The sequence below is a fragment of the Acyrthosiphon pisum genome, chromosome A1, assembly GCF_005508785.2.
Source record: "Acyrthosiphon pisum isolate AL4f chromosome A1, pea_aphid_22Mar2018_4r6ur, whole genome shotgun sequence".
Lineage (NCBI taxonomy): Eukaryota > Metazoa > Arthropoda > Insecta > Hemiptera > Aphididae > Acyrthosiphon > Acyrthosiphon pisum.
The window spans coordinates 116,327,234-116,337,751 of NC_042494.1; the positions used below are offsets into that span (position 1 = coordinate 116,327,234).

The 10,518-nt window shown below is 29.9% G+C and overlaps 1 protein-coding gene across 5 annotated transcripts in view; it reads left to right on the forward strand.

The window, feature by feature from the left end:
- Window positions 1-9,930, forward strand: part of LOC100163329 (poly(rC)-binding protein 2) — a 45,105-nt gene extending 35,175 nt beyond the window's left edge. The window contains exons 5-12 of one of the 5 annotated variants that reach the window (XM_001951643.5): window positions 362-478; window positions 987-1,253; window positions 1,533-1,793; window positions 1,866-1,956; window positions 2,026-2,185; window positions 2,405-2,536; window positions 8,393-8,494; window positions 9,023-9,930. In XM_001951643.5, coding sequence (XP_001951678.2) covers window positions 362-478; window positions 987-1,253; window positions 1,533-1,793; window positions 1,866-1,956; window positions 2,026-2,185; window positions 2,405-2,536; window positions 8,393-8,477 — 1,113 coding nt within the window. In that variant the 3' untranslated portion in view covers window positions 8,478-8,494; window positions 9,023-9,930. Of the gene's footprint in view, window positions 1-361; window positions 479-986; window positions 1,254-1,532; window positions 1,794-1,865; window positions 1,957-2,025; window positions 2,186-2,404; window positions 2,537-2,761; window positions 3,030-6,004; window positions 7,396-7,416; window positions 7,693-8,392; window positions 8,495-9,022 lie in introns of those variants that run through there. The other 4 variants (XM_016803787.2, XM_008184108.3, XM_008184109.3 and 1 more) reach the window with 4 other exon arrangements.
- The last annotated feature ends 588 nt before the right edge of the window (window positions 9,931-10,518 follow it).

Here is a 10,518-nt window from a genome sequence, read left to right on the forward strand (position 1 = left end):
CGTCTAAATTCTTATGTGGAGGTTTCGTAAGGGTGCCAGATACCAGATTCATATATATTTAATATAATATTATAGTTATTATTAATAATTGTTTTGGTCAACAATTGTATTACATATATTTTTTTAATGTGGGTTATTAATTTTAACTTTTAAGTTAATAATATGTCTGTAAAATGTTTACCTAGTACCTAGCATTTTAAAATTAGTTTTATAGTTAATTTAACCCCCCCCCCTCCCACCACCACACGTACACACAATAAAAAAGTAGTATCTCAATATTAATTAAATAAAGAAGAAAAAAATAACTGTTGTTTGTTAATTGTTATCGTATCACAGTGTTTATAATTTAATTTTTTCACAGTCTGGTGCCAAAATTAATATATCTGATGGCTCTTGTCCTGAAAGAATAGTGACCATTTCAGGATCTACTGAAGCCATTTACAAAGCATTTTCTTTAATATGCACAAAAGTTGAAGAGGTAAGTTTTTCGGCGTACTTAATGATTGCTTGGATATATTTACTTGTGTTTAAAGGTACATGTTTGATATAATATGATCATTGACCATGCATTGTAGTATTGTACATTTTGATATTAATCATTATTCATTAATGTTATAAATATTAAAGATCATGTAAAATTTGGTTGTAATAAAAAAACTGTTGAGTTATTTAATTATTAAAAAGGGTTTATTTCATATTTTAGTTATATTATTACCCTTAAATATTTCTATCTTTATTTATTTTAGTTTCATTAGTTAATCAAAATAATAATTTGAATACAATTATTCATATCAAAATAGGTAGGTCTAGTTTTTCTACAAAATTAAATTGTTGTATATAATAAGTACACTTAATATACTATCGCCAAAATAAATTAGTTACTCAAATTTAAATTTAAACTATTATTTTAAAAGTTGCAAATATTAAACCTATTATAAGAAGTTTAAAATTTCATAAAATCTATATAAATACATTTTTTACCATAGTTTATTGAAATGCAAAATGGAAAAACTGGAGCAACAGCGATCGGAAAATGTGGTATGACCCTTCGGTTGATTGTTCCAGCATCACAGTGTGGATCTTTAATTGGGAAGGGTGGTAATAAAATCAAGGAAATTAGAGAAGCTACCGGAGCACAGATACAAGTGGCTTCTGATGTGCTTCCTCAATCTACAGAAAGAGCAGTAACATTAACTGGTACGAGGGACTCAATAACGCAATGTATATTTCACATTTGTGCAGTTATGGTGGAAGTAAGTATAAAAATAAATTCTATAACTACTAAAACAATTCTATATTTAGTTGTATACATAATGGTTGATGAATATTATTATTATAATAAATCATAACATATCTGATATCATGATGGATATTGTTTACATGGTCATCAATTTTAAAGTACAAAACCAATATAGTTGATAGGAAAAAAAATGTGTATTATTAAAACAACTAAATTTTTTTAGTTATTTTGAATATTATGTAATTATAATTTATTTAAGAGTTTAAATAACCAATGAGCAATTTTATTTCAGTCCCCTCCTAAAGGAGTAACAATACCGTATCGTGCTAAACCTCAGATGGGTGCACCAGTTATATTGGCTGGAGGACAAGCATTTACTCTAGCAAGTGCAGGATCCGCAGCTGGTTGTGATGTAGGCACCATGATGGTAGGTGGCGGCCCATATAATGCTCCAATGCTTATGGTTCCTCCATCGCCTGGTGCAGCAGCAAGTCTAGGCTTAATTGATCCACTGGACTATCCTCTGCTTAAAAACGCATTCGGACCATCACAAGTATAAATTTTTATTTCAAATATACGTATAATAGAATAAAAATGTAAAATCGAGTTAATCAATGTATTTTAGTTGGGAAAATTGACTGGAAATCCGTTAGCTGGTCTTGCGGCACTTGGACTTGGAAGTTTGGGAGGACCTGCGAATTCATTTAATCCAGCAGGTAAGTTAATGGTTTGATTTACAATATCATTTGATAAAGTTATAATTTATAAAATACATACTTTTAAAGCATTGGCGGCATTAGCTGGCAGCCAGTTGAGATCTAATGGTTCTGGAGCCAATATTAACAGTAGATCTGGAGGCGGTCAACAAACACATGAAATGACCGTACCAAATGACTTAATTGGCTGTATCATTGGCAAGGGAGGAACTAAAATCGCTGAAATTAGGTGCGTGTTTAGTTTTGTTGTTTTTATTTTCAATTTTGTCACTTCGAAAGTGTCATCAATGGTTCTTCAATCAAATTATTCATGTTTTCTTTTACTATATAGCTCATACTCTTATTGCGCTTGCTGGTACAGATTGTGTATACATAATAACAAATAATAAAATAATAAATTTAAAAAATGTAACTTAAGTAATAATCATAGTTGATTTTATGATTCCAGGCAAATCAGTGGAGCAATGATACGGATCTCAAATTGTGAAGACCGTGAAGGAAGTGCAAGCACGGATAGGACCATAACGATAACTGGAAATCCTGACTCAGTGGCTTTAGCTCAGTACTTAATCAATATGAGGTGAGTGCATAGTGTTTAAATTACAGCATGAATACAACTACTACTCGTTTGCCATACCTTTTGGCAAGGACACACTTTCGCTTTTGCGTTCTCGTTCGGCTTTTTATTTTTTTTCGGTAGCAATTCTGGGTCAAAATGGACAATAGGGGCTTGCATTAATCTACAGTAGCGTGCACTTGAAAGCTGTCAAGAATTATAAAGTTGTTAAATATCAGCAGTTTTCAGCTGACCCAGAATATATAGATGTGGAATACAGAGCCCGGCTTTAAAGCTGGTAGGCGTTCAATTAGAATTGGCTGCACTGTAATACTGCGTGGCTATTTGCGGTCGAAATTTTATGCAGCTTGTTAATTGAATCATGTAAGCCATTAATCCGTTTCAGGCATCGTCGCTGTGATTAAATTCCATTGTACCTAACGCAACTTCGCAATGCGGTGAATATATATTAGATGTATAAATTTATAATAGCAGTTGATTGAATTCGTGTAACATTTTAATGAATGCGAAATTTAGAATTAAAATGATAAAAAAATATTATTCGAAATAAATTAATAGGTAACTTAAATCTACAAATAATTATTTTATAAATATTTTATATGATACATACAAATACATAGTTTTTACATACATTTCCTTTTCACGCGTAATATAGTTATTTTTTAACATACAATAGATAACCCATCCAGAATTATCCAGTTATATGCCGTCCTAAGACATGCAATATAATATACCGAGTGAGTTAATATTATAAAGGTAAACAACTTAATAGCAATACGAATCACATGCAATATGCATACTTATATTTAATATTATAAACTATCAAAATTTTTAGTATATAGGTATTTAAGAATTAAGAATTAAACCTATTTATTTTTAATACAAAATCGTTTAAAAATTATATTACAAATTACATAAAAACTTATAATTTACTAATTTCAGTACTTAAGAAAGATTTTGATTTGGCGTAAAGAAGTCAAGCTGTTATTGGTAGAAAACGGTTAGGTTAGGTTTTGGCTCGAAATGGCACCCAATCGTTATAACTTATTAGTTATTAGGTACTGAGATCACTACGATTGCATAAGTAATAAAGTTTTAACAAAAATGTATTCATCGTAATTTTCTCCAGCTACCCCAACAGGAATCTATAATGTGATATGGGGACCCAATAAAAATTTTGCTTCATGGCCTAAATTATAAATGTATGCCAGTGTATTTAACTACATAGAATATCATTGTTGAAAATTATTTTATAGTATCAAAGTCCAAGTATCAAAAGTACGCACAAACTACATTATAAATCATTATAAAATTGGTTTTCATTAATATCCGATTGTAGAGTAGGTAATAGATATATCTGTATATTGAAATATACTTACTTTACCGGATACCCCTATACTTTTTTTGATGTGGGCTAGGTATTTTGATATGCTTTAAATCATGGCGAAGTTAGAATTTGGCATTTGGACATATCTTTTTTACGATACTGCTTAAATAGCGAATTCCACAATTAATAAATCGGTATATTATAGCAGTTCAATGGAAAACTTAGTATACGGATGCCTTAAGTAGTTTTTTCTTCGATTTTTCAACTTATTTTTATTAACATTGGATGGTTTAAGTCAACAACTTTGGATTCGTTTTGCAAAACCACCACAGGTATACCATTGTATGAAGACCAATTTTAACAGCACTTATAGAAACAGCGGGGTTACTTGCTTACTACGCTTGCTTAGACGGTTTAAATCGAAAATCCCCCTCGACTTTATTACAAAACCACCACAGGTGGTAATAACACTGTAACAGTGTAAAAATATAATTTTTTAACAGCCCATATATATACCTGGCGAGATTACTCGAACGCTTCGCTCTCTGGGATGGTTAAAGCTAAAACATCCCTCGATTTTGTATACAAAATCACCACTGGAAGGTCACAGATTAATTTTTTTTTAACGTTAACGAATATACCGCGGATTCGTTCCTTTACTAAGCTCATTCAGGTGGTTTAGATGAAAACAGCCTTTAATTTTCTATGTAAAAACCCTCTTGAGTATATCAAATGATAAAGCCCAATTTTCAACTGCACTTATAGACTCAGCGAGGTCTCTGGCAGTCTGACTCGGACAGTTTAGTAAAAGTTATATACATTATACTATACAATACTACAATAATGCACTGTACCACGATATAGTTTTTGGAAATTACGAAAATGACTATTTAGGCAGTACACTTAAAATTAAAAATGTAAAATCTCTATAAACTCAAAACTAAATCCGACCATAAAAATTCTGACTTCACCATGGTTTTCAGTAGGTACCAAAATACGTAATTTGCAAAATAAATAAAAGGAATCCGATGAAGCTTAGAAAAATCATTATTATATACATGTAGTACACCTTAATGTATGTAGTGTCTGAGTTGTGTTTAGAAACGCGAACCAAAAATCGCAATCGAATACAGTATTAATCATATATCTACAGTGGTGCAGCCAGAACCCAGAAGGAGCTACAGGTTATTATATTAAGACTTTTTTTTTTAAGGTCAGTTGTCAAGGCTGGGTCTATTACTATAAAATGTAATTCTTATACTATATATTCTTTACTCTATGATATATATCATTGATGGTTATTTAATACTTTAGTCCAGATTATTATGCAATTGATATACAATTAACTAGGTTCAAATAGTATACATACGCATACCTATTTGTGATTTATGTAAAAATTATGTTCTGCAAAAGTTTAATGATACTATTTATTGGTTACCTACTCTAAAAATAAAGTGTATCCTCGGCGTATATTGTAGTTTTATCAAGAATATAATACATAGAATGGAAATGTATATTTAAGTATTTATAGATTAAATACAATTAAAATCTAGTTGAAATTGGTAGTGCTTCTTTGAGAATCTGTAGTGGTTAATTTGTATTAAACTGCATAAAACAAAAATATATATTGGATATATTTTAGAATAGGTACTCCCTCCAAAGTCTGTAAAATTAAAAATCCTTCTCCAAATCGCATCCTGGCTGAACCACTGGTTGTACGTCTCTGAAATACAACACTACATTGAAATACTTCAAACGGGGACTGGAACTAAACCGAAATCTTTTGAAAATTAAGAAAATTAAATGCTATCAATATCGTATGGGTTGTATTCGTCTTACATACATACCTACAACATTAACGTTTAGCAAAACCTATTTTGTGTTGTTAGCTTCAATATTAGAGTAAACTTAATCTAATTAATTTAATTTGACGAACTGAAATTTATATATAGACGGTTCCAGTCCCTGATTTACATAATTTTATATCATTCTTAATATATTTTTCTTGTTTTTGTTTTTCTTATATTTACTTACATATTATATCATAATGGTATAACGATTTTTATTTTTTATTCTACCGATATTGTTTTTATTTTTATTTTTTATTACTGCCCCCCACCGCCATTCCTCGACCTCAACCATAGCTTGGAGATACAGCGCGCCTCGATGTTGCAATCGGAAATCCAACACCACCACCACCATCACCTCCTTCACCACCACCAACATCAGCAGCAGCAGCAGCAGCAACAGCAACAACAACAGCAGCAGCAGCATCAACACCAACAACAGCAACAGCTAGTATTGCCACCGCACCAGTACCCGTTCCCTGTTCACCACATGCTCGTTACATGCAACACCACGAACACCACCACCACCTCGGCCACGAACGCCCACCAGACCGCCAACCCATTGCCAGCCACCCACCCGCACCACCAACAGCAGTACACTACCGCCGCTGACATATTACCCGTCCAGCACCATTTCCACGGCCCCGCGGTAGCCGCACTGCTATCCCCACAGCCGGCCGTCGCCAAACACAAAACCGACCGCATCAAGTTCACGCCATACTGATATAACATTAAAATATACAAACAAACCCATTTCTGACCACAGTTTTCGGCATATGTATTATAAAATTATAGTACACAGTATAAAATATTAAAATATATCGTAACAATATATAGTAACTTTTTGTTCGTGAACTACGACTACCGTCGAAAGACTGTACCTATACGATAGCGTGGTCCTAATTTTACAGACTGATCGATGCCCACTGCGAACCACTGAAATTAAAAAGGATATGAGCTATCGAGTCTGCCCGAAAATAATGTACCAGACGATTACGACAACGGCAGCCAATCACGTAACCTCGAAAATCCTATAACATCCGTGTTTCTATTATGGTTCTCGTATTGCTATAATAATAACACGATTCAGTATTTACCACACCTTTGTATAAACACTCTAGTCGATTTCGTATCAAGGACTGGAAAATAATCGGTTATGGAACGGGAATCCTTTCAAAATATTGAAAATTAAATCTCACTGGAACCCTCATTTAAATATTTTAGAAGCTGGAAAAATCATATAGTTTCCTGCGTCTGTTTTGTACTCAATCCACAAGTCTTTAGTGGCAAGGGGGTGGAACGGGACCAGTTTATAGAAACAATAGCGACATACTGGGTGTATTGTCACCGTATGTGTGCATTGAAAAATCGTGTTTCTAGATGCCTCATAACTTGCGTATCGAATAGTTAAGTATTATAGGAATATAATATTATAAATATATCATGACTATTGATGTAAATACTGGGAAGGGTTGTAGAGAACTTATCCCTCAAACATAGATTTTTCCTAACAATTTTTTCTACGGTTTTTAAAGGCTTGCTGTACAATGTTCTGAGTAAAGTATACAGTTATTATTACTAAATTAATCATTAATGTCAACAATGTAATTATGTTACAAAAAAGAGCTTACAAATTTGGCAATCATACATATTTATACGATATACGTTAAGAAATTGTTTATTATTTTTTTTGTTTGTGTATGTTACAGTGCATTAATTGTATTCATGAAAATGGAGTATTCATGGGGGAGGGGGTTGTTTGGAATTCGTTACTACATTATAATATATACTAGTCATTTTTCAATTAATTAAGTTTATATTGAGGTAATCATAATATTAATATCAATCCTTTATATGTCTATTTAATTTAATTTGTTATTATATATTCAAAATGGTATGTGCCTTATACTCAACTGTTCATCAAACCGTATTAATTTTGTAAAACCTATATACAGACCAAATGTTTAACTATTCAAATTTATTGTATATTTTTTATCATTTATTTTGTATCAAAATATTTATGTGATATGAATAAAATGCTCACTTAAAGTAATTAATGTTATTAAGTATAATATAATTATGTGTATATTATTTAAGTTCAAACAATTAAAAATATTCATATTGTTCCGGTATCATATAATAATATTAATATTATGTTATGTTATAATTGTATAGTTTAATACTTCTGTAGACGATAGAAGTAAATATTTATGTTGTTCATGTAATATATATTTTAGATTATTCGTGATAATATAAATTTGAATGAGTTTACAATTACCTACAGATTTTTTTCTTATTATGAGTCATTATTTATCAACTTTACACTATAGGCCATTTGATGTGCATGAAACAATAGACCTTTTAAATTAAATCAACAAATATATGCATGAGACTATATTATAATATTACATAAATGGTTTTATCATAAAGTTAAGTTGTTTTTTTTTTCGTTATGTTGATTAGTGTATTACTAAGCATGTGTGTTCAGCAAAAAAATTGTTTAATTCTGAAACCAATTGAAACTTGTATTTAAACGCATATCAAGGTCAGTAAACCGACATTTTATCAAGATATTGTACTTATTACTTATATTATATCTTATATACTAAATGATTCGACGTATCTGTTGATCACTGATCTCGTGTAGACTTTTATTTTATTAAATTTGATTTTATTTGTTATCAGGATATCCATGGAGACTGCTGGACTAGCCTTGCCCGGTTATCATTACGTATCACCTAATCACATTGTCAAGTCACCGATTCATTAAATCAATTTACAAAAGAGGTAAGCAAACGGTTTATGAAAATCAAAGCGATACACAACCAAAAATGCTGTCTTATAAAGTTATGTTTGACAATAAATGTCAGTGCATGTATTTTCTTCACCACAGTACCTAATTGTTTTTTCAAATTTTATCAAAACCTTAATAGGTTATAGTCAATAAAATTAAAAACAAATAATATTGTTTTCTAATTTTATAAAATTGTATTATATTTACATATTTACATAATTATAAAATCAATATTAAAGGTACCTAATTAATTTTCCATTTTATAATCAGTTAGACGGCACTCTGATTATGCAATTTAAAGGCATTACTTGGAGTTAACAACGTGATTAACAACATGACAAAAATTATATTTAGTAAACCTATAAGGCTATACATATATTATTTGGTGCGCAATTGCGGTGTGTTAAGTCGAGTCAAAAAAATGAGAAATTGCGCAATCGTATTACAACTTGCATGTTTATTCCATATTTACAGGTACTTGATAAAAAATATTGAACTTATGTTAAATTAATTTTTTTAAGATCTGCTATACAACACTTGGGCATTGGAAAAGTAAAACGATAATGAACATCAAAAATAAGGTATTATATAAATTATTTTATTTATCCAAATATGATGATGATGATGACAATTTTTGGATTTTCCTATTTTAATAGGTTATGAACTTAATAATTAATCTTTTGTATTATTATTATTATGGTTATTATTTATTTAACTATAGTATTCAATGTTTCATTTTATTTTTATTTTTACCTAATATTAGCGTTTATGTTTTTAATGTTAATATATAATAATAATTATTAGTTACCTAAGTTAAGTAGGTATGTGCTTTAGTGTTATAACTTATAACTGTTCGTGTTTATTCTTTTAATTGTATTATTTATTTAGTGTTCTATTGGTTAGTTTCTAAGATGTTATTTTTTTCTGTACACACAACACACATAACAATGTTGCTAATTGGAACTCGTACCAAATTATATCACACAATTGAGTATTAGATAAGGTACAATATTAATAGGCACTAATATTTAAATACTGTTCTTGTGTGTCAGTAATTTTTATTTTTGCTGTCAAAATGCATTTTTGAATTTGTTGTCAGATAAAGCAATACCTACAATAAAATAGGTTAATATAAATGTATACAAAATACAAATATAATATTCTATAGTAATCGTATACAGGGTGAGTCGGATAATAGTTTAGAACGTATCCAATTATAAGGACAACTATATAGCTAAGTCCAACTGAGTATACATTTATTAATATGGGGTACAAACAGGTACCTAATTTGGGTTATTTGAGGAATGGTTTAGTTTAGGAATGTATTTAGTCGTTCAATCTCAGTCCTGAATAACATTAGTGTTATTCGGGTACCATATTAGTTATACCGTCCCACCCTGTATAGTTTCCTATAATATAATTATGTTAACTACGAAATATTTATTTCTGGTGTATTAAACTTTCACATATTATTGGTGAAAAGAATCCTCAATAATCTTAAAATAAAATAATGTTTTATTCGTAGATTGACTAAATTTTTTAATTAAAATGATCGGCAAAACAGATTAATATAAACTATAGTGCCAAAAAAAAAAATTAAATAAAAAAACAAGCCATCTTTGCTGGTTAAAATGTGAAAATATGTGCCAAATACCAAAATTATATATATATATTACATACATATATATATATATATAAGATTGTAAGATGTAGCAATAATAAATAATATATTTTATGGAAAATATGAATTAATGGCCTTACTGGCGTTAGTGCATATGTTATATAGGGATAAATATATAATATTTCCAATAAATAAAATTTGTTTAGAAGCTTTAAACATAAACGCTATTTAAATATCTCTCTTAGATGCACTCTATTCATTAGCATAATAGCATTACGTTAAATATAAATATAAACATTTTCTTTTTGATATATTATTTTTTAAAACAAGTTTATAGACACCAAAGTCTTACCAATATGAAGTACGTAAATTGTACACTGTGTCAAAACTCAAAGG